Source organism: Artemia sp. Qi Xiang Cuo, chromosome 17 (genome assembly GCF_049724085.1).
Source record: "Artemia sp. Qi Xiang Cuo chromosome 17, ASM4972408v1, whole genome shotgun sequence".
NCBI lineage: Eukaryota > Metazoa > Arthropoda > Branchiopoda > Anostraca > Artemiidae > Artemia > Artemia sp. Qi Xiang Cuo.
Window position 1 is genome coordinate 30,220,260 of NC_142810.1, and position 25,735 is coordinate 30,245,994.

At 36.4% G+C, this 25,735-nt stretch overlaps 1 protein-coding gene across 1 annotated transcript in view; it reads left to right on the plus strand.

The window, feature by feature from the left end:
* LOC148942090 (dynein regulatory complex subunit 2-like) overlaps positions 1-25,735 on the plus strand; it is a 199,076-nt gene that overhangs the window by 169,299 nt on the left and 4,042 nt on the right. The window contains exons 6-8 of the mRNA XM_089103498.1: positions 4,088-4,279; positions 12,602-12,760; positions 19,145-19,264. Of these exons, the coding sequence (XP_088959624.1) occupies positions 4,088-4,279; positions 12,602-12,760; positions 19,145-19,264 (471 nt within the window). The remainder of the gene's footprint in view (positions 1-4,087; positions 4,280-12,601; positions 12,761-19,144; positions 19,265-25,735) is intronic.

The following is a 25,735-nucleotide window of genomic DNA, read 5'->3' on the forward strand; positions in this document are numbered from 1 at the left end:
GTCCTAGAATCCAGACGAGAGATACTACTTGCAGGGTCATATCATCACTAAAATTATAGATATGGGACCTTTTAACTATGTTTAACAAAATGGCTATTTTGGAATTTTGATTTGATGACTTTGGGGGGAGGGGCTTGTGGGGGGAGGCTGGGGCTAGTTGCCCTCCAATCCTTTTGGTCCCTTAAAAAGGGCACAAAATAATTTAATTTCCTTTCGAATGAGGTATTACACATCTCTTTATGATGCTTCGGCCACCCCTTATCCCTGCTAGAAAAAAAGAAGGAAAAAAAGAAGCATATATATATATATATATATATATATATATATATATATATATATATATATATATATATATATATATATATATATATATATATATATATATATATATATATATATATATATATATATATATATATATATATATATATATATATATATATATATATATATATATATATATATATATATATATATATATATATATATATATATATATATATATATATATATATATATATATATTGTACATTGTACTTTACTGAAAAAATTCTTTTATATGTTTTCACTTGTAACTTTCAGAAAACAAAAATTAATTGATATTTTAAAGAATAAATATCAGCATATGTATATTAAACTGACAATGCACATTTTTTTCAATAAACTCACTTGGATTTTTTTCAGTAGTACAAATTTTGTTCTGGCGTTTAGAAAGCATAGGGCTTAGAACCCTATTTCTGTTTGTTTTGGGTTTCATTTATTTATTGATACTGATTTGTGGTAGTTGTATGCTTGGTAGATTATTTAATTCCTTTTTTGTTCATTTTTGTTTTAATGGAGTTCTTTACTTTTTTTTGAAAAACTTATTTCTTGCAAAAATTTTTTTTGATTAATTACATAAAAGATCGATGTAAAACCATTTCGATGAATTTGTTTATAGATTTTATTTATATGCTTGCAATTTTGCATTATCTACTTAAGAAGTGACACCAAAAGTGTTGTTTATTTTTGCAGGGCGTAATTTGTTATGGGGCAGGGGGCGACTGACCCATCCGTACCCCAGTTTGTCCCCCCCCCCAGCTGAACTTTAGTTTCAGTACTTGTGTAGAATCCTGTAGTCACGCGATAAGTGAAGTATCATTAATGCTAATGACATAAAACAAAACAGGATGAGAATATAATAGTTCAGAAACAAATTTGGGCTATATGTTTGCACATTAGGGGGGATGGGGGGTAAATCATATCATATATTAAACGCGTAACCTCACCTAATCATTCCACCTTATGTATCTTTTAGTCCCCCTAAACCCCAAAAAACTAAATTTTAAATATAGTTCTAGGAGTGAGAAAAAAAATTTTTTATACAGCGTCTAGGCATTACCCGATAAAATGCCTATCTGATTTTCAATACAATTCTCGCGTGACTACTGGATTCTACACAAGTACCTTAGTTTCTTCAAAAATATTATCAAAACTAAGATAAGCCTGCATAATTCAGAAAAACGAGCCAGTTTTCTTTAGTAATTCTTTGCATTTATGGTACTATAAGGCTTATTTTTTATTTCTCACTGACATTTTCACTTGATCCGGGAAAATTTGGTTTATCTTTGCCCCCTCCCAGGGTTTTCACGAAATTACGCCCCTATTTTTAGCGCTATACAACACTTAAAGATGGTAGAATTGATAAAAATCACGTAGATATAAGCAATAGCTATAAAATGAGGCCATGAAACTTCACTCTAAAAAGTTCTGGTAGCCCAGTAGCCCCAGCTTTTCCACTTGAGACAAGGCACCCAAAATGCCGTTTTTTAGTGCCATTTGGAACTTGCTGAGGGTGAAATTTATACGAAGGAAGAACATATTTATGAGCAATATCTTTTATATGAGCCACTAAAAATTTGTCAAAGATACAGGCGATACCAAAAGGCCCAATAACAATACGCCCATACCGATACGCGTGATATCGATACATCAGATAACAAAACAGCGTACAGCCCTTTTTCCAGGGACTATGGAGGGTCAGATCATCTCTAAAACCAAGAATATTGGACCTTTGAACTATGTTGAACAAACTGGCTATCTCGAAATTTTGATTAGATGACTTTTGGGGGAGAGGCTTGTAGAGACAGGGGGGGGGGGCTATTTCGAATGAGCTATTACACATCTCTCTATGATGCTCTGGCCACCCCTGAGCCCTGCTAGAAAAAAAAAACGGGAAACAGATCAGTGCTACCGATGCAAAAAAGCGATTTTCTTTGTTGTTCAAGGAGGGGGACTCCAATTTCCCTACAAATGGTTTTCAACCATGCTGATTCCAGTGGTGAACTTTCAATTTTGATCTGATGCCACTTTCGAAGGGTTTCAGGCTTTTTTCGAAATCACCATAAATTTCTTTTCGCAGTAAACTTTTACTTTTAAGAAGAACCGAAATAATAGTCACCATTCCAGAATCAGTGTCAGATGGCAATTTTTCACTGGGTAGCTTTTTCTAGACGCGATTTTTAGTTTTTGGTTACTATGGGCTGTGGTTCGCTTTTTAATAGGTTGTACTAGGTTGCACTGGAACCATGATGCTGAACAAAATGACTATGTCAAAACCTGGTGAAAAAGAGGGTATGGGAGGGGGCCTAGTTGCCCTCCAATCTTTTTGGTCAGTTAAGAAGGACACTAGAACTTTAAATTTCCGCTCGAATGAGCCATCTCCCAAGATTATAGGACCGTTGGGTCAATCCGATCACCCCTGGGAAAAAAGAAATAAATACGCATCCGTGATTCTTTTTTCTGGCAACAAATACAAAACTCCACATCTTTGCAGATAGGATCTCGAATCTTCTGTATTTCTAATCAGCACGAAAAGAAGATTATTTTGATAAATCGCTTGGCATCAAAATTATATTATTTAGAGTTTCGATTACTATTGAGCTGCGTCACTCCTTACTTATAGTTCGTTACCATCAACTTTTTGGAAAAAAAAAGAAAAATAACCTTTTGAAGTGAACTCTAATAGAAGAGAAGAAAAAGTATATCAAACAAACAAAAAACCAAGCCAGAGTGAATGAAAGACTATCATGCAAATTAGATTGGGCAAGAATTCTTTGCTTAGCTATTAACTTACCTTGGCTACTGACCTGGTATTAAATTAGGGCAGTCAGATGATCTGGGTTTAAACTGTGGAAAACATTATTTGATTTTCCTATTATTAAATTATCGTAAATTATACATATCTTTAGTTCCTCAATTTATAGCAAGGTCTTTCTTTATGTATCTTTTTAATCTCAATTTCCTCTCTAAAAGATTGTGGTAAACCATCTGCCGTGGAAAATAAAATTGCCTCATCAAAAAGAGCTAAATGATCTAAATTTTTAGAAGCGTGGAGGGCCAAGGTAGCATCAATACCATCATTTTTATTTCCATATCTTAGAGATTTATTTACTGAAAGCTTGTGTTCATGTAATCGTTCTCCCAGTCGTTGACTGGTTCTACAAATGTAATAACTCCCATAGTCTTATTTTCGTGTATTGTTTTTTCTTTTCTGTCGAAAATAAAGAGGTGAAACGAATATTTTTTTTTTTTTTAATGAGAAATAATATTTTCTAAATTTAAAAAGATAATGCCAGAAAACCTGAAAATTTTCTTAAAAGCTGCTCTAATTCGTGTCAAATATTTTCTTTGATTAAATGTAAGCGTTGATTTGAACACTGTTTCGATCAAGTAATTGCTCTTGTTTTGTGTGTGTGTTTTTTTTGTTGTGTTTATTGTTGTTGTTTTTTTTTGTTTTTTTTTTTTTTTTTGAATAGAAGATGGTATTAAAGCCAAGTAGAAATACAGAAAAGTTGGCAAAATTGGAAAAAAAAATAGCAACAATAGCCGTGTAATTAAAACAAAGCTAAAGCTTTTATCCAACATCTAAATTTAGTTTTATTTGTTTAATCTGTTTTTTCCACTTAAACGAAATTGTTTTTCTCTGCTCGCATCTTGGTGCAATGTGTATTTCTTATCGTCATTTGTTGGGAAAAAACTGGATAAGTATTTTGTTCTTCTTTTTAATTTTTATAGTAAGAAACTCAAACCCTCATTTAACTTCCAGAGAGACATAGAAAATCTGAAAACGAATATTGAGGAGGTTAGAAAAGGCTCCTTGTTGGCTAATTCCTTAATTGCTCAAAAGGAAGAATTAAAGAAGTCAATTTTGGAAGTTCGGTCTTGCGGGAAAGACAAACTTGAAAAATGGGATAAGGCACTTCTTTGCTTGGTTAAAACCTCCATGGAAACAAATAAGGTATTTTTTTTAACAAACTTATTTCTTGTTTTTCATTTTTCCACTAATAATTAAAATAAACAAATCTTTTATTACGGAAGGAAAGAACGAAGTTGAAACTTAAAGCGAGCAAGGTGGATCCACAAAACTAGCTCAAATAAACTGACTCGTGGTATTTTCCAATACCTGTAGAATTCTAAAAACTTATGCTTTAGTGAAAACACAAAACCAATCCCCTAAAAACAGGAAGTTTGCATAGGTACAGAAAATTCCACGAATTGCCTGCAGAAAATAAAAGAATATTTTGTAAGTCTCTCAATAGTCTTTCACATATCGTGATATCGATATCATTTTATTACGCAATAAATTAAACAAACAAGTTCTTTTCAAATGAAAGTAAGGAGCTATTTTAAAACTTAAAACAAACAGAAATTATTACGTACATAAAGGGGGTTGTCCCCTCCTCAACACCTGGCTCTTTATGCTAAAGTTCTTTAGTATTTTTAAAAAAGTTTCTTATTATTCTAACTAAACAGCCCTTTTGTTTCAGGGGTCATTATTAAAGAATTGGGACAAAATTCAAGCTTTAGCGTAAAGATCGAGGTGTTGAGGAGGAGGCAGCCCCCTTTATATACGGAATAATTTTTGTTCTTTTCAAGTTTTAATGTTGCTCCTTACTCTCAGTTGAAAAAACTTGCTTTTATTGTCTAATTTCTGATTGTTTTAAATAATGCTGGGAAATATGGCCCCATTACCACGGAGAAACCCCCTCCCCACGGAAATATCCTCTAGATAATTCAATCCCGGAGAACATTTACCCTAGACAATTACTCTTAAGCCCTCTGTACTTAAAACTGAGACAGAAAAGAGAAAGCAAGACATATAAAAAGAATTGTGTGTAAGAATTCTGGCAAATTCCCCCAGTGTGTAATTTCCCCTGACAAGTTCACTCCCTGGAAAATTCCCTCCCCATGAAAAATTCCCCCGTGGAAAAACACCCAGCAGAAAATTTGTCCCGACCGAAAATGGATGCCTACATCCCAATAAAAAATACTATGCGCAAACAATGGGCAAATTGTATACCTTAAAGACCTTTCCCCTGGGGATTTGGGGGTGGGGTCATGTTATATCCAAAGGCCTAGTTAATAGCTCTTTCAACTATGATGAACAAAATGGCTATCTCAAAATTTTGATCGGACGATTTTGGAGGAAAAGGGCTGGGGGAGGGTGCCTAGTTGCCCTCCAATTTTTGGTCACTTAAAAAGGACACTAGAAAATTTAAATTTCCGTTTGAATTAGCCCTTTGACGATATTCTAGGGCCACTGGGTCGATACGATCACCCCTGGGGGAAAAAACCAAAAAACAAACAAATAATCACGCATCTGTGATCTTTTTTCTGGCAAAAAATAAAAAAATCCACATTTTTGCAGACAGGAGCTTGAAACCTATAAAGTATAATTCTCTGATACGTTGAATCTGATGGTGTGATTTTCAGTGAGAACACTTGACTTTTAGGGGCTGTTTCCCCCTTTTTTTGAAAATCAGGAAAATTTTCCCAGGCTCGTAACCTTTGATGGTAAGACTAAACTTAATGAAATATATATATTTTAAATCAGTATAACAAGCTGATTCTTTTGATATATCTATTGGTATCAAGATTCCGTTTTTTAGAGTTTCGGTCACTATTGAGCCGAGTCGCTCCTTACTTACAGTTTGTTACCACGAAACGTTTGATTATACTTGTCTAAGAACCTCAAGCAAGCTCATTTTTCAGTAAAGCGCTAGTTTTTAGAATTTTACAGATATTTGATTAGATCACGAATCAGTTTTTTTTAAAGTTAGTCTTGTAGATATATCTAGCGTAATCTGCGAAGCAATAGGTTTCATCCGTTTTAAGTTTCAACCTTGCTCTATGAATCCGTATGGAAAGCATTGTTTTTTCTAGAAATTTATTTTTGCTTGTTTTTCTCTTAAACATACAGAATAAACTTTACAAAAAGATCTTTTTCTTTTGTTTAGGCGATGAAATTGAAGAAGTCAATATGATTTTTTTTTCTTTTTTTTAATGGAACATTGAATATAGGTTTCACTTCGTACATTCCTTAAACTTTCCCAGATGTATGTGCACCTTTGCCATATAGCTAAAGACTCCAAGGGGAATATTGTCCCTGGTATATTTGAGAATTTGCATATAAGAAACTCAACTATTTTTGTAAAAAATTATTAAATGACGAGTTTCTTTTCAAAACTTACTTTAGTTGTCACTCACTAAGGGGGTTTGGAGGAGGAGTACACAAGAGGGGAGACTGTAAGCCACCGTGTAAAGGTCTTTGACCATTAGCTGGTCAAATACCATGGTCTTTGACCAACAAATGCCGGTGATTTGCCCTGGCCGGTGATTTGCGGTCGTGTGCTTGTGAAAATTGCTGTACCCGTATCGTTCTGTCACACAGACCCCTTTACTACGCTTTTCGAAATACTTATAAATATGACAACCGATGAACAGGCCAAATCATCGGCTTTGACCAACCCTTGCCCTGGCGGTTCTGGGGGGTTGTCATCCTCAAAGATATAATTCCTGAACCTTTCAACTACGTTGAACAAAATGGATACCGCAAAATTTTTATCGGAAGTGTTTGGGGAAATAATGGGCATGGGGGGACATTTGCCCTCCTATCACTTTCGACTATTAAAAATGGTAGTATTCCTCTCAATTTCAAATCAAATGAGCCCTTTTTGAAGTTTCTGCGAAACCGCTTTCTATAAAAAGTCTTATATGCCCCCAGCGCATAGCTTGAAACCCTTGTCCTGAGAGCTGTAAGGGGGGGGGGGATTGTCATCTTCAAAGAGATAATTTCCAGACCTTTCAACTACATTGACATTTTCAACTACATTCACTACAAAATGGCTATATCAAAATTTTGATCGGAAGTATTTGAGGAAACGATGGGCATGAAGGGGGGCATTTGCCCTTCCATCACTTTCTACTATAGAAAGGGCACTGGCCTTCAAAATTTCCAATTAAATGAGCCCTTTTTGAATTTTTTACGACAGTACTTTCTATAAAAAAAAACCTTATATGCCCCCTGGACATGACATACAACCCTTGCCTTGAGGGCTATGGGGGGTTTGTCATTCTCAAAGACATAATTTCCGGACTGTTTGATTACGCTGAACAAAATGTCTTTCTCAAAATTTTGATTGGGTGTATTTGGGAAAATGGTGGGCGTGGGAAGGGGGTTAGTTGCCTTCCAATACCTTTCGACTATTGAAAAGGGCACTAGCCCTTTCAATTTCCAATCAAAAGAGCCCTTTTCGAAATTTCTATGACAACTCCTTCGATACGAAGTGTCCTGGTACAAGACAAAAAAACACATTGTGCCAACATCGTTCTTTACTGTTACGCTGCTTGTAATTATATGTTTGGGCGTCAGAGATTTTCATCTGAAGTGGTTTGAAAGTTTTTTAACTGGAAGATCTGTTAGAGTTATATTAAATGATGTTATTTCTGGTCAGTAGCCACAATCAAAGCTGTATTAATTCAAAAACGTTCAGAAATTAAATATAAAAACAAGTTTTTTTAACTGAAAGTAAGGAGCGACATTAAAACTTAAAACGAACATAAATTATTTCGTATATGAAAGGAGCTGTCCCCTCCTCAATACCTCGCTATTTGCGCTAAAGTTATTTATTGTTTTAAAAAATAAAGTTATGTGACAGATTCAAACTTTAGCGTAAAGAGCGAGGTATTGAGGAGGGGACTGCCCCTTTCATATACGGAACAATTTCTGTTCCTTTTAAGTTTTAATGTCGCTCCTTACTTTCACTTAAAAAAAACTTTTTTTTTTATTTCTGAATGTTTTTGAATTAATGCAGCTTTGATTTTGGCTCACCGTACATGATTAATTAAAGCGAAATTTACATATTAATTTTACTTTTTTGGCTAAATGGCTTTCCCGAAATTTTGTTCTGACGTAACTTACGAATTAATTTACGTAATGAACTTTTATATTCGTATGTTTTATTACGTATATTAGGGAGTTTGCCCCCTAGTCGATCCCTTGCTCTTTACGATAAATTTCGAATTTTGTTCGAATCACAAACCCCTGAACCACAAAGGCCAGTTAATTAGAATAGATAGCTCTTTTGAAACTACTAAAAAAAACTTTAGCAAAAAGGGCGAGGTATTGACTAGGGGGCGAACCCCCTCATATACGTAATAATTTCTGTTTGTTTTAAGTTTTAATCTTGCTCCTTACTTTCATTTGAAAAAACTAATTTTTTATATTTAACTTCTGATCGTTTTTTAAATAATGCTGGGATATCCGGCGCCCCCTTCATAGAAATATCTCCTCCCCCAAGGAAACATCCTCCATGGAAGGATTTTTGCCAGTGACCACCTCCTCTGACTCCCCTCCATCAGAAAAAAAATCCCCCCTGAAACGTATTTATACTTCCCATTCACCAATACTATATGTAAACAATGGGCAAAGCTCATAGCTTCTAGCTCTTCCCCCGGTAACTCTGGGGGATTAAGGCATCCTTAAAGACATATTAATTAAATTCTCGACTATGCTGAACGAAATGGCTATCTCAAAATTTTGATTAGGTAACTTTGGGAAAAAAATGAGCGTGGAAGGGGGCCAAGTTGCCCTCCAATTTTTTTGGTCAATTAAAAAGGGCACTAGAACTTTTAATTTCCGTTCAAATGAGCCCTCTTACGATATTCTAGGACTACTGGATCGATACGATTACCCCTGGGGAAGTATTTATATATTTAAAATCAGCATAAAAATCTGATTCTATTGATGTATCTATGGTATCAAAATTCCGGTTTTTAGAGATTCAGTTACTATTGAGCCGGATCGCTCCTTACTTACAGTTCGTCACCACGAACTGTTTGAAAAGGTTAATGGCTCAACTTTATATATTCACTAGTCTTAGCCTTTTATCAGTAAATGTGAGTAAATTAACCTTACGGTGAATAGTAGAGTAGGAACGCCGATTGATCTTGGTGAAAAAATTTCAATGAGTGGAGCCACTGAATCAGGCAAATTTTGTGCAATATCTTTGTTTTTATGTTTATTGTAATTTATCTTGGAAATGGCACAGCGATTTAGTTGCTACTAAAGTGGCTAGAGGAGTTGGAGTTATTCGTCGGTTGAAAAATTTTCTTCCAAATAAAATTTTACTTCTTTTATATCATGCTACAGTTAGTCCTTATATTTTATTAAATAAAAAAAAACAAGTTTTTTTAACTGAAAGTAAGGAACGACGCTAAAACTTCAAACGAACAGAAGTTATTCCGTATATGAAAGGGGCTGTCCCCTCCTCAACGCCTCGCTCTTTACGCTAAAGTTTTTATTGTTTAAAAAATAGAGTTGTGAGAAAGTCAAACTTTAGCGTAAAGAGCGAAGCGTTGAGGAGGGGACAGCCCCTTTTTTATACGGAATAATTTCTGTTCGTTTTAAGTTTTAATGTCGTTCCTTACTTTCAGTTAAAAAAACTTGTTTTTTTTATTTAATTTTTGAACGTTTTTGAACTAATGCAGGTTTTTATTTTGGCTCACCGTACATGAATAATTAAAACAAAATTTGCATATTAATTTTACCTTTATTTGGTCAAATGGCTTTCTCGAAACTTGTTTAATTTTATTTACGAAGGTTTTTATTTGTAATAAATATACGTAACTTACGAATTAACTTACGTAAGGAACTTCTATATTCATATATTTTAATAAGTATATTAGGGGGTTCGCCCCCTAGTCAATACCTTGCTCTTTAAGCTAAAGTTCGAATTTTGTTCCAATTCTTTAAAAATCACCCTTAATCACAAAGGCCGTTAATTAGAATAAATAGCTCTTATGAAAGTACTAAAAAATCTTTGGCTTAAAGAGCGAGGTATTGAATAGGGGGTGAACCCAATCATATACGTAATATTTTCTGTTCGTTTTAATTTTTGATGTTGTTCCTTACTTTCAGTTGAAAAATTTGTTTTTTTTATCTAATTTCTGATCTTTTTTTAAATAATACTGGAAAATCCGGCACCCCCTTCATAGTAATGTCCCTTCCCCCATGAAAACTTCCTACATGGAAAGATCTTCCCACATAGCCCCCGACCCCTCCCCACTACCAGAAAAAATCCTCCTGAAAACATCTGTATACTTCCCAATAACCAAATACTATATGTTAACATTGGGTAAAGTTCATAACTTTCAGCCCTCCCCCTGGGGACTTCGGGGGATTAAGTCATCCTAAAACCCATAGTTATCATATTTTCGACCATGCTGAACAAAATGGCTATCTTAAATTTTTTATTTGGGGAGAAAATGAGCGTGGCAGGGGGCCTAGTTGCCCTCCATTGTTTTTGGTCACTTAAAAAGGGCACTAGAACTTTTCATTTTCGTTCCAATGAGCCCTCCCACGATATTTTAGGACCACTGGGTCGATACGATCACCCCTGGGAATCTTTCTTCTGGCAAAAAATGCAAAATTCCACATTTTTGTAGATAGGAGCTTGAAATCTCTGCAGTAGGGTTCTCTGATACGCTGAATATGTTGGTCTGATTTTCATTAAGGTTCTATTACTTTTAGGGGGTTTTTCCCCCTTTTTTCGAAAATCAGCCAAGTTTTCTCAGGTACGTAACTTTTGATGTGTAGGACTAAACTTGATGAAACTTATATATTTAAAATCAGCATTAAAATCTGATTCTTTTGATGTATCTATTGGTATCAAAATCCCGTTTTCTAGAGTTTCGGTTATCATTGAGCCGGGTCGCTCCCTACTTACAGTTCGTTGCCACGAACTGTTTGATATGGTTGTGTTTTATGGCCTAGTAATTTCTACTCTAATTATAAACGTATTCATAATTACAAATGTATTCGTTGCTAAAATAATTAGAGAATATGTGAAAGTTTTTAATGATTCTAAGACGTGCTATAGAAATTTAAGAGTGATGAATGTTGGACAGCTCAGGAATTATCAGGCTGCAATTTTTCTATATCACTGTCGGAAATTCGGAATGATGTATGTCCAGATAATTTTTCTCATTTTTATAAGAGTAATAGTTGCTTACCTGAGTATAGCATTAGAAATGTGGATAACCTTGTGATTGAGCGTAAACAGAGTACTCGGGCAGGATTTAAAATTTGCTATTTGGGACCGAGTGTTTGGAATGTGCTTCCGGTGCGCATTAAGGTGGCTGAACATCTACAGCAATTTAAGAAAAGATTAAAGAAGTATTTATTGGGAGGAGAGGATGAGGAACCATAGTTTGTGTATTCTTTGTTTATTTTTATTTATTTTATTATATTTATATTTTTTCTTCTTCTTTTTTTTGACGAGAGAGATTGACTTTTGATATTTATTTTACTTGTTATTATTATATGTGTATATATGTGTATGTACGAATATAAGTATATATATTGAGTTATTTAGTTGAATTTATTGATGTTGGCTGTTGTAGTCGTTCGTCCTCAGAGCTTTTGTTTCTTCTGAAACGGCTACTTGTCAAATGATTAAATTGTGTTGTTCTTTTGTTTTAATAAAGTCTAATTCAATTCAAAATTCAAATACTACTGACTTCTTAGCGTTCAACCCTAAATCCTTTTTTTCTAAATAATTTTTTATTACATCTTATTGTTTCTGAAGGTTATCTATACTATCCACCACTAGAGCTATATCATCCGCGAATAACATACATGATAGCCTAAACCAATCCAAAGATACATAAGGGGTTCCATTACTTTTCATAGAACTATCTAAATAATTAATAAACAAGGAGAAAAGCCTAGGAGATAAAGTAAATTCTTGTTTCACACCCACATGGGACATAACCAGCCTAGAAAAAATTTCCATAACCTTCATTTCCCCCTCCGGTACATAACTGCTATTATTGCTACAAAACAAGACGACAAGCCTATTTTTAAGAGACTGTCAAATTAACAACCTCCTATTTACCGAGTCAAAAGCACTTTCCAGGTCTAAAATATATTAGTCTTTAGATAGCAGGAAAGTAGACTTATTTTCTTTGACCACCCTGGCATTCTGTTTATAAATTGCCTTTCCAATTTTCTGCCAGTGTTGAAGTTCATTATAGTCTCAGCCACATTAAGGAATGTTAGATTGAATCAGGGACTTAGGTACAGCGCGACTAGAAAATATGCTTATTGGGACTCTAATATAAACTCCCATTAAATGTCTCAATTAATTGAAATATTTATCTTATTTTGTGTGTGAATTCATTTTTTTTTATTTCAAACTTTTTTTTAACTCTGTTTAATTGTCCCAAGGGCGTTATTACTTCTTAAAAAGGGAATTTAATAAAACGTCTGACTTTACAGGTGCTGGACAAACTTGTCAACCGCGGTCAAAATCTTCTTCGTATGGTCAATCATGCATTTCCTGTGCCTTTATCATTGTTGCCCAAGAACAGCCATTTCGCTCTAACCAGTGCAATATACGATCATAATAATCCTAAGGATGAAGTGCCTTCCGAACTGGTAAGCTGGTTAGCAAATATAAGTAGTTTTATCAGAATATATAAAAAATTTCTACACATTTTAATCTTTCTCAAATTTTAACTGAGAAAGAAGCAAAGGGAAAACAGTGCAGAAGTAGTAAAAATTGTACTCTTGAGAGAAAATAAAACTAGAACCCTAAACATAATAAAGAGCTCCACTTGTCTTTTTTCATCTAAATCATCAAAATTGATCGTCAAATGTCCCAAAACCATCAGCTAAAACGTCTTCTTTTTTTATTTTCGAACCCAAAATTACATCTAAATGGGGGAGGGGGTGTCTAAGGGGCAAGCAGTTGCACCCCTTCCCCATAATGTGAAGAAAAAAATTAGTATATAGCCCATGCCCCTTGACTATCCGGATGTGGGACCCTCTTGCCCCAACATTAAAAATGCTGGAGCTACGCCCCTATTCCCTGGAACCCTAGGGAAAATTCAAAGAGGATCCACAATGCAGAATGATCTAGAGTGAACTTCGATGAAACCATGTGAATTATTACAATACAATATAGAGAAATATGGAATAGAATGTGCAATGATATTTTGGGATGTGCAGTTTATTTTGAATGGTCCAAAAGGATAAAATAAATAGTGTCAGTGGTGTGACTCTGTAAGCACAGCCAGATTCGACCGAGGTCTAAATGCGTATCTGGAGAAATATGTGGAAGTTAAACAGGACGGGTGTCTGAAAGAACAGGATGGCTGACCCCTGATTGTACTTCCTCGCTGAAGAGCCATGAAACGGAGATCAGACTGTAAACTCTAGTGCTGTGTTCTGTACCTTTTTTCTTTACCATTAGTATAGAAAGATTTGAAAAACATTATACCTAGATAAATTCAAAATAAATAAAAAGAAAATTGTTTGAAAATCTCTTAAAGTCACAATAACAATAATATTTTATTATTACCCTCTGTGCTTAAGAATACCGCACTAAAAGGAGTATGAAAAAAAAGTGAAAAATAAAAGCGAAAGAACACTGACAAAATTACGGACCTTTATTAACAGCTTAATTTTTAAGCTCTTACTCAACATGGGACAAAACTGTATGACTTTACAGATTAAGACAGTAGGCACTTGACAGGAGACACATCTGTAGAAAATGAAGAACTCTATTTCAACTCTATTACAGTGATCAGCAAACTTACTTGACAGTTCATCCAGCTATTGACAAATCTCAAAACTACCGTACTATCAGGAGATGTCAGTGTTACTTTGAATGTCTGAGATCTGTTTAATGTCAACATTTACCGGTGAATGTCTGAAATTTCTTTTTATCTGCTTTGATGCCTTCGCGAATCAGCTTTTTCAGTCTTATGCAAGCTTTGATGGTAAAAGTTAAAGTTAGGTAGGGTTACGTAAGGTTAGGTAGGGTTAGGTTAAATTAGGTTATAAATATCAGAAATGGGTTAAAGCCCTAACCTAACCTGCCACCACCAAACCTTGAATAAAACTGAAAAGTTGACTGGCAACGCTGACTAAATCCAGGGAGAAAAAAGGTATTTTGGCATTCACCGGTGAATTTCGACATTCACCGGTGAATTTCGACATTCACCAATTTCTGATATTCACGGTAACATCACTATTGCAAGTCCAAAAAGAGATAAATAGAAAATGATTGCAAAACCTGAAGAATAGCTATCAGAATTGCTTTTTTTCAGAGGTGGAGAAAAGCTTCCATAAGTATGTCAAAAAACAATACATGTGATTCAAAAACGTGTTATACAGCCAACCAAGGGTTCTTTTATCAAGTTGGCCCTTTACCCTGAGGAGAATCACATTGGATTTTCATAGTTTTTCCTTCAAGAAATCAATTATAAGCTTTCTTGTGGATCTGATTGAAGTTTTAAAAGAGAGGCCAAAACACCTATGTGAACTGAAAGATGAGATGGTAGCTGGACCAATTTTGATTATATCAGTTGAGGTGTTCTCCGGTCTAAATTTTAAATACAAGAAAATTGGTTTTAAAGTGGCAACTGAGATCAACGACGTTCTAGAGTTCATCAACATTAAAGTGACTTGCATCGATATATGGCTCAATTAAGTATATTGGAATCTGTCAAGAGACAACTCTGATAGTATTATTGAATATTGCTTGACTTAGAATGCAACTTTCCTTAACACTTTGGCAGACGAACACTTATACTAACCATTACTTGCAAACGTAGTCGAATTGAGGCTTTCTGATACCACTTCCATAGGCAGGTACCACAGTAGAGAGAATATACAGTATCGACAAAGGCAATACTCTCCGTTAAAAAAAGGTGAAACACATTTAAAATCACACAAGATTCATAAGCCGCGTGTTCAGGCTCAGCGGGTTCGAACACGGGTTATTCTCGTCTAGTTTCAAGTTTCGTCTAGTTTCAGCGTGATCGAAGTTTCAGCCCCGTGTTAGATGTACTAGATGCACTGATGCACAACGCTTGATGCACTAGACGAGAACAACCCGTGTTCGAAGACGGGTTGTTCATGGCTCAGCGGGTTCGAACACGGGTTGTTCTCGTCTAGTGGCTCAAACGTTGTGCATCAGTGCTTCTAGTGTATCAAAAACGGGGTTGAAACGTCGAACCCTACGAAATCAGACAAAAAACTAGAAACTTGAAACTAGACAAGAACAACCTGTGTTCGAAACCGCTGAGCCTGAAAACGCGGCTATACTCCGGCTTTGCTCATGCGCGATTCTGATGTACACATCAGGATGAACCTATGAATGTCGAAATAGGCTGTGGCCAGGGTTGCCACCGGTGACACTTTAGTGTCACTTTTGACACTTTTTTTAAATGGTACTTTCCGGGACACCTGACACAATTAAGACACTTTTTAGCAAAATTGGCACTTTTTTGCTAAGTAGCACTATTTTACAAAAAAGAATTTTTTCAGACAAAAAACCGGAAGGAAAACTGCCAATGTAGAAATGCATCGATATGCCTTTTTTGTCAGTTAAGATTCTTATCTTAACTCGGCGCGCGGTAATTATTGGATGCAAGAATCTTTATGTGCGGTGAAAAACGTAAACGTGTTTGTCTCTATCTGTGTGTGAGAAATTTTTATATTCTTATTCTTATCACTGATATGCGAAGATCACCCAGTGATCTTCGGTACGATACACTTGGCAAAGAAGAGGACAGAGACAGACATTTAACTGAAATGTGGTGGAGAAGCCTTCAATTGTTTTCAGTTGTTTAGTTCAACTATTTTGTGCTGTTGCAATAATTTTTAGGCTCATAGACGATAAGTCAGTCAAGCGGTTTGCAATTCTTGAATTCAATTTTTATGTTTTATTAGTTGAGGGTTGACTACAATTCAAAGAAGAAAAGAGCAAGAAAAGCTAAGAGTGTATTTTCGCGCCACTATGTTAATAGCTGTTACTATGTTAACCAGTCACTGGGCCAGTGACTGCTTGACTTTACGCGTCTTTTCATCGATTTCCGTGACTGGAGCTCTTGAAGCCCAGTGACTGAAAATCTCACTGGTGACATCACACAACGACTCAGCAACGCAAAAACATCCACTAAGCTCACTGGTGTCCCACAAGAATATCTAGTGACCTCTTCAGTGATTGGACCAGTGACGCAAAATGACCAGTGACTAGGCCAGTGATGCACTCTAACATTTCCGTTCATATTTTTCATATTTTTTCTTTGAACTCTTGGCAATGGACAAATTAATAGTCATACATAACCATCATACTAAAAACAAAATAGATACCAAAACTTCTATTATCTTAGATCCTGTGCAATCATTAGCAAAATCACAATCTAATTTCACTTTTTTTTTTCTTTCTTAAATTTATGTTACATCATTACATAAATTGAATTTGGACGCACTTCCTCATTTTAGTTATTTCATTCCCACTAATTTTTTATTGTAAATGTGCTTTCACGCTGATACTCTAAATGCTCGTGTTTTATTATAAAGGTGCTTTCACATTGATACTTAAAATGTTAGTTGACTGTTCCTATGTCCTAGTCCCTGGAGATATCTTAAAGAAAAATTTACTGGGAGTGGCGAGAGTTCTCGTGAAACTTATTCTATTCAGGTTGTGATAAACAGATTAGATGATATAGCTGTCTTATTATTTTTCCACTAGTTTTTGCCAAATATATTATTTGAAAAGTTAGTGTTTGAACCACTATTAGTTGTGTTTACCATAGGGTCATCAATAGCTACGATCTATGTTCGTGGAAGTCTCTTCAGCATTTTCGGAGAAAAGAAATGTTTCAAGCACCTAAATGCACTGTAATAATCCAGATAGTCCATTTTATGGAAAACCTGGATGAAAAACTCTCAATGTAGACGAGTATTGCTGTCCCCTTTTTTCTGTTTTCTCAAAGAAAAAAAAACCGAAGGTTTTTCTTCTTTTCTTTTTCCGTTCCTTTTTCACGCTATGAACAAAGACTGCTCAGAAAAAAATAGAAGAAAGTACTTTCTGGAACGAGTTCCCATTTTATACAGTAAGCACCATTGGCGTTTTAGCGGGTTTTTAGGAGGGGGGCTGGAAAGTTGACAAGAGTGGAATTGCTGCGCAAAGCCGGGAATCAGCATCGGCGAGATAAAATCATAACTTTTTTTTTATAACTCATAGATGTTATTAGATCCGAGACTTCATGTTGGAGAATTTGAAGATGCGGGAAACCGCGTAGGGGTGATTCCAAACAGATAGAGAAATACTTTACAATTCAAAAAGCTTGCTGACATGAGTACAAGCGACGCTAAGCGTTACAAGTTGCAAATTTTTGGAAAATGACACTTTTTATACAAAATTGACACTATTTTGCTACCCAAAGTGGCACCAAAAAAAACGGCTGAGTGGCAACCCTGCCTGTGGTGGCACGGCTCAGAGCCCTGTGACGCGGTATCAAATGTGTTTTGTGTTTGGAAAAAGAAGACGCTATAGTTCTACAGTGGGCAGGTTCACAAGAATGGATTAACTCAGCTTCTAAAGAGAGACAGAATTGGTTGGGGGGAAGAAAGGAATCAAAAGCTTTTGGAATATCAATGGTGCAAACGTACAGGCTATTTTTTTTAATTTTTATACCTTTAAAAAAATCGCTAGAAACGTTACATGAGCATTTTGCACACCAATTCCTTAACGAAAACCAAATTTGTTATCGCTTTGATCACACTTTGCACTAATTTCATTATAAGTAAGTTTCTAACGAAACGTTCCAATCCTCGAACAAACGGTTATTAGTTTCAAGAATTCGGATATTTAGAGACCTTCACATAGCGCACCAGGTGCATCCTGCTGGGTTGCAGGGCATCGTAGATCAGGGTACTGGTCTTCCGAACCTGATGCTTTTCCGAGTTTTAGACGGTGTATGTGTGCCTGAATATATGCCGGCGTAATGGTGATAAAGTTTCAGCATGATTTAACCTTACGAAATGTCCCAAAAGTATTTATTCGAAATGTTTTGCCAAGAAGAAGTAGATCATCAGAAAATAAAGAGGAGAAATAACTTTTCCAAGAGGTCATGTTAATTTGATTGTCTTCAGATGATGAAGACGGGGTGTATTTTGACGCTTGATGCTAGTAAACCAGAATTTAGTGTTCTGAGGCTTGATGTCTTCGCTCCACCCTTTTTTACCAATTCAAATTTATTTGTCTTCGTTCTTCGAATTTTATCAATTTCTATCTTCGTTCCATATTTTTAATTTTGGCCAGTTTGCTTATGACGGTTGTATAAGATGATTGTCATAGTTTTATAGATTTTTACTTTAATTTAGTCTGAATTGACTTGTATAATTATGAAACGTTACACTTAACGTAGTGTAACTTCACCGTCTAGCATGGAAAATTACGTATGTTTTGCGAAAGCCGGTTAACAGAGTCTTTCAAAGTAAAATTTATAGATACAACTTAGGCCAGCTATTTATCATAGTATAACTACCTTTCCTAATGGTTTCCAAATTTGCAATTCTTTATGGGTGTTGCAATTTGAAATTCTTATTTTACCCCGGTGCTCCAGGGTAAAACCCAGATCGGTATTTAAAAGAGACCTGAGTAACTACGAAGACCATACTGATTTTCCACCATTAGTTCATATTCCAGGAAATGAGAATTTTTCTTCCATTATAGGTGTAAACTTTGTCTGCCTTGAAAGAAGAAAAACGTCATTGCCTAAAAAGTCTACTTAGAAAGGGATTGCCCTAGTCTAACCCTTAGCTTTTGGGATACTGATGCGTAAAACAACTTTCAAGGGACCTTCATTTTAGTATTTCAATTTATATTTGAATTGATTCATTAGTGCTTCCTCTATTGACTGAAGTCCCTCCCCCTCCTTATACCGCTAAAATGTTAAGGCCAATTACATTTCTTTATATATCAACATATTCAAAATAAATCTAATAAAAATTACCATTTAGGCCCAGTTTCAAAAAGGAGACTTGGATGCCTTTTGGAGCGAATTTAACAAGCTACTGATAGAAAAAACTGCGCTGGTAATGGAAGCTAAACGTCTTGAAGCTGAAAATTCTTCCTTAAAAGTAAGTAATAGACTACCTCCAAGATAATTATAGAATTCTTTTTCTTTTCCTTCTTCTTTTGAATACATATTTTAAGTTATTTTTAAAAGAGTTTCAATGTAGCATGTTTTAAAGGTTATTATCTGTTAATTCTTTACGCGTGTTTTAGAATCAACTATTAAGAATACCAATTTATTATGCAATATGCCTAACTTATACTACCTTAGATGTCCAGTTTCGTTACAAAGTTGCCACGTTTTCCCCTTGATCTACAATCATAGGCAACGTAATAACACTACCTAAGTAAAGAACGATGTTGGCACAATGTATAATCTGTTATTTATTTTTTGTTTTTTTGGTTTCTTGGTCTTAGACCAGAACACTTCGTGTCGAAAGAGTTGTCATAGAAACTTCGAAAAGGGCTCATTCGATTTGAAATTGGAGTGGCTTCTGCCCTTTTTAATAGTCGAAAGTGATTGGAAGGCTACTAACACCCCTTCCACGCCCACCATTTACCCAAACATATCCAATCAAAATTTTGAGATAGTCATTTTGTTCAGCGTAGTTGATTTCCAGATAGAAATTATTTTTTGAGGAGGACACTCCCCCACGGTCCCCAAGGCAAGGGTTGTAAGTTATGCCCTGGGGGCATATAAGTTTTTTTTTATAGAAAGCATGGTCGTAGGAATTTCAAAAAGGGCTCATTTGATAGGAAATTGAAATGGCTAGTGTCCTTTCTAATAGTCGAAAGTGATTGGACGGCAACTAACACCCCTTCCACGGCCACCATTTATCCAAACACATCCAATCAAAAATTTTGAGATAGCCATTTTGTTCAAAGTAGTTATATCAAAGTATCAAAGTAAATTATATAAAAGTAAATTATTTATCAAAGTTATTTATCAAATTAAATTATATCTAAGAGGATAACACTCCCCCACATCCCTGAGGGTAAGGGTAATAAGTTTTGCCCTAGGGACATATAAGGTTTTTATTGAAAGCTTTATCGTAGAAACTTGAGAAAGGGTTCATTGGATTCGAAGGGCAAGGACTGGAAATTCAAAGGACTAGTTGCCCATTTTAATAGTCTAAAGTGATTAGAGGGCAACTCACCCCTCTCATGCCCATCATTTTCCCAAACACATCCAAACAAAATTTTAGATAGCCCTTCCGTTCAACATGTTGATAGGGGTTAGAAATTGGGTCCTTGAGGATGATTAGGGGTATGGTAGCCCCCTTAAGCCCTTGTGGCAAGGGTTGTAAATTATATCCTGGGGGCTTATAAGGTTTTTTTATAGAAAGCATTGTCGTAGAAACTTCAAAAAGGAGTCATTCGATTATAAGTTGAAACGACTAGTGCCCTTTTTAATAGTCGAAAGTGATTGAATGGCACGTAACCTCCCTCTCACGCCCACTATTTCCCTCAACGGTGGGGAAATGAAATATCAACTAATTATCAGTATATGTATATTAAACTGACAATTCACATTCGTTTGTATTTTTATCAGTAAAGTGCAAATTATGTTCTGGCCTTGGGAAAGCATAGGGGTTTTGAGCCCTACTCATGTTAATTTCTGCTCGTTTTGAGTTTGACTCTGTTATTTATTGTAATTTCTGTTCGTTTTGGGTTTCATTTATTTATCGATGCTGATTTGTGGTAGTTTAACGCTTGGTAGATTATTCGATTCTAATTTTTATCATGTTTTTTTTAGTGAAGTTCTTTACTTTTCTTTGAAAAACTTATTTTGCGGAAGAAGTTTTTTTTTAATTAATTAAAAAAAGCACCAAAAAGCATATTCTGATTTCGCTGGATCTGAGATACTTGTCCATGTTTATGAAGCAAAAAGTGATTTATTTTTTTTAATGAGTCATCTGAACGGCATATACTTTCTTTATAATAAAACCACTTGTAAGTTGTCAGTTGTTTTAGGAACAAATTGTTGGAGACACTTTTTAGGCTTTACTGCCTTTAAAGTTAAATAAATATTCCTGTACCAACTTGACATTAAAGCCAAGTTATGTCCCTGTTTCCTCAAGAGATGCTGGAAGGCAGTGGAACCCCTTGCAAAAGAAATTGCCCTAGTTCCATGTCTTGGGGGTTGTCGCTGGTAAAGAAGGCAATGATAATCGAAAAAAAATAATATCTTGTACTTCATCAACAAAATACATTTTACGGAGAGGCACGCCGATTGGGCGGGGGGGAGATGAATACCTGATTAAAATGGAGCAGACTTCAGAGCTTGTTTTCCCGCATTAAGAAGATAGCTCAAAATTTATCGAAAAACAAATGATGCTTGTGCAAATCGTACTATCCATATTGTACTGTCACACAGAGCCCTTTACTACGCTCTTGGAAATCCTTATAAATATGGCAACCAATGAACAGGCCAAATCATCGGCTGCGAGGTCCTTGCTGACAAATGAGGAACTAAGACTCAAGAGTTGTAGCCAGTTTTGTCAAAGGGGATGAAAAAAGCCTTATTAAAAGTTAAAGTAGCCAAATGGATGTCATAGGCAGCGCAGTAGCGCTGCCTAAATAAAGAACGATGTTGGAACAATGTATTATTTTTTTTTCCTTTAGACCAGGGCACTTCGTATCGGAGGAGTTGTCGTAGAAACTTCGAAAAGGGCTCATTCGATTGGAAATTGGAAGGGCTAGTGCCCGTCTCAATAGTCGAAAGGGATTGGAAGGCAACTAACATCCCTTCCACGCCCACCATTTCCCCAAACACATCAAATCAAAATTTGGAGATAGCCATTTGGTTATAAGTTATGCCCTGGCGGCATATAAGATTTTTATGGAAAGCGTTGTCGTAGAAACTTCAAAAAAGGCTCATTCGATTGGAAATTCAAGGGCTAGTGCCCTTTTTTATAGTCAAAAGTGATTCGAGGGCAACTAACCCCCCTATCACCCCCCCCACCTTTCCCCCAAACACATGCAATCAAAATTTTGAGATAGCCATTTTGTTCACGTAGTTTAAAGTTCTGGAAAATAGGTCTTTGATGGTGACAACTCCCCCCCCCATACACACACAGCCCTCTGGGCAAGGGTTGTAAGTTATACCCTGGGGGCATGTAAGGTTCTTATAGAAAGAATTGTCGTAGAAACTTCAGAAAGGGATCCTTCGATTGGAAACTGAAGTGGCTAGTGCCTTTTTTAATAGTCGAAAGTGATTGGAGGGCAACTAACACCCCTTCCACGTCCACCATTTCCCCAAACACATACAGTACAAATTTTGAGATAGCCATTTTGTTTAACGTAGTTGAAAGGTCCAGAAATTATATCTTTGATCTGGACACTCCCCCCACAGTCTTTAGGGCAAGGCTTTAAGTTATGTCCTACGGGCAATTAAGGTTTTTATAGAAAGCATTGTCGTAAAAACTTGAAAAAAGGGCTCATATGATTGGAAATTCAAAGGGCTAGTGTCCTTTTTAATAGTTGAAAGTAATTGGAAGGCAACTAACCCCCCTCTCACGCCCACCATTCCCCCAAACTTCTCTGGGGGGCTTCATATCGAATAATTTTTTTCCCATACCAGGGTACTTTGTATAGAAGGAGTTGTCATAGAAACTTCAAAAAGGGCTCATTCGATTGGAAATTGGAATGGCTAGTGCCCTTTTTAATAGTCAAAAGTGATTGGAAGGGAGTTAACACCCCTTCCACGCCCACCATTTCCCCAAACACATCCACTAAAAATTTTGAGATAGCCATTTTGTTCAACGTAGTTGATTTCCAGATAGAAATTATGTTTTTGAGGAGGACATTCCCCGCACAGCCATCAGGGTAAGGGTTGTAGGTTATGCCCTGGGGGTATATAAGGATTTTATGGAAATATTTGTCGTAGATAGCCATTTTGTTCAACGTAGTTGAAAGCTCTACAAATTGGGTTTTTGAGAATGACGCCCCCCCCCCAATAACCCTCAGGGCAAGGGTTGAAAGTTATGCTCTGGGGGCATATAAGGTTTTTATAGAAAGTGTTATCGTAGAAACTTCAAAAAGGGCTCATTTGATAGGAAATTGAAACGGCTAGTGCCCTTTTCAATAGTCGAATGTGATTGGAAGGCAACTAACACCCCTTCCACGCCCACCATTTATACAGCCACATCCAACCAAAATTTTGAGATTTACCTTTTATTCAAAGTAGTTGGAAGGCCCGGACATTTTATCGTTGAGGATAACACTCCCCCCCCCCCAGCCCTCAGGGTAAGGGTTGTAAGTTATGACCTGGGAGCATATATGGTTTTTATTGAAAGCTTTGTCGTAGAAACTTGAAAAGGGCTCATTCGATTGTAAATTCAAAGGGCAATTGCCCTCTTTAATAGTCCAAAGTGATTGGAGGGCAACTAACCCCCCTCTCACACTGACCTTTTCCCCAAACACATCCAATCAAAATTTTTAGATAGATAACCTCCGCAGAGCCCTCAGGGCAAGGGTTGTAATTTATGCCCTGGGGGCATATAAGGTTTTTATAGATAGTGATATTGTAGAAACTTCAAAATGGGCTCGTTCGATTGGAAATTAGAAGGGCTTGTGCCCTTTTTAATAGTCGAAACTGATAGTCGAGGATAAATAACACCCCTCTCACACCCACCATTTCCCCAAACACATACAATCAAAATTTTGAGATAACCATTTTGTTCAGAGTAGTTAAAAAGCCCGGAAAATATGTTTTTGAGGATGACAATCCCCCCACAGCCCTCAGGGCAAGGGTTGTAAGTTATGCCCTGGGAGCATACATACATACATACATGCGTGTCTTTAAAAACCAGTGGTCATATACACAAAAACAAATAAATAAAAAACAACAAGGAAAGATTAATAACACTCAAAAAATTTAAATTACAGGTTCTTTCCGCGCCATCAGACTATTCTCTATAAAACAACCTAACGCAATAATTAGGTCCCTCGAAGTAGTCCCCAAAACATCCGGGAGCAGCGGTACATCCCCATGGAAAAAATTATCCCTACAATTCACCAAACTTTGGCATCTACTCAGAAAATGGTTCATCCTATCCCCAAACTCCCCACAGAGGGGGCAGGCACGCCTACTTTCCGAGCCATCCTCATCATAAGACTCCCAGTAGCCTTTAGGCAGTGGTTTGCAATTTGCCCGCGCCTGCAACCAATACTTAAGGGTTCTCCACAGTAGATTCAGCTTCAAATAAGACTCCTGCCCATACACATCTTTAATCCGTTTGTAAAAATGCAGGCTACTAGACTTTTCCAGACCCGTTAGCCAAACCTGAATCTCTTGGTCCCGAAGGCGTGATGCAAGCTTACCGAGGAAATCTTCAGGTTTAGCTAGAGGATCCTGCCCCTCATTTCATGCCCATGATAAACCAGCATTATCCTACAGTGCTTTAACTTGTTTGGGCCATGCCGCCTTTTTGGTAAAAGTCAACAACTCTGTGTAGGCCGCTTTCGCCAGGCGGTTATCAGGTAAGCGCGTAACCTGTAACCAAAACTTAATCATTTGTATAGTCCTCATATCACGTAGATCCTGCAAACCCAAATCACCCTTTAGGACCAAACTACTAAAATTATTTTCGAGGCCTATAACTCTTTTAAAATACATAAACTGCAGAGATTCCAGTTGTTTTACCGTAGTAGTCCCCCACAACTCACATCCATAATGGGCAACAGGTAGGACCTTAGTCATAAATAGGTACTTGTTTATCTTCATATTTTTGATTCCCATGACATGTTTTTGTCGAAGTAGAGCACAAGCTGCTGCCTTACCACGTGAAATCATCAATTTAATGTGCTCTGTCCAATTCCCATTGCTTCGACCATGAATCCAGGATATTTTTACTTTGGGGTCATTTTTATTGTCTCGTCTTTATAAGTAAAGGAATAATCCTGAGGTCCATTGGGCTTCCTACTTTGGAAGATGACAATCTCTGTCTTAGATGCGTTCAGCTTCAACTTCTTCCATTCTAGGTAAGATTCAGTTAAATATAAGGTTTTTATAGAAAGCGTTGTCATAGAAACTTCAAAAGGGATCATTCGATTGGAAATTGAAAGGGCTAGTGCCTTTTTTAATAGTTGAAAGTGATTGGAGACCAACTAACGCCCCTGTCACGCCCAGAATTTTCCCAAACACATCCAATCTAAATTTTGAGATAGCCATTTTGTTCAATTTTGTTGGAAGTTCTGGAAATTAGGTCTTTGAGGATGACAACCCCCTAACAGCCCTCAGGGCAAGGGATGTAAGTTATGCCCGGGGGGCATATAAGGTTTTTATAGAAAGCGTTGTCGTAGAAACTTCAAAAAAGGCTGATTCGATTGGAAATTGTCTGGAAAGTAATTGGAGGGTAACTAACCCCCCTCTCACGCCCACCATTTCCCCGAACACATCCAATCAAAATTTTGAGATGGTAATTTTCTTCAACGCAGTTGAAAGTTCTGGGAATTAGGTCTTTCAGGATGACAACACGCCCCCCCCCCAGCCGTCAGGGTAAGGGCTGCAAGTTATGCCCTGAGAGCATATA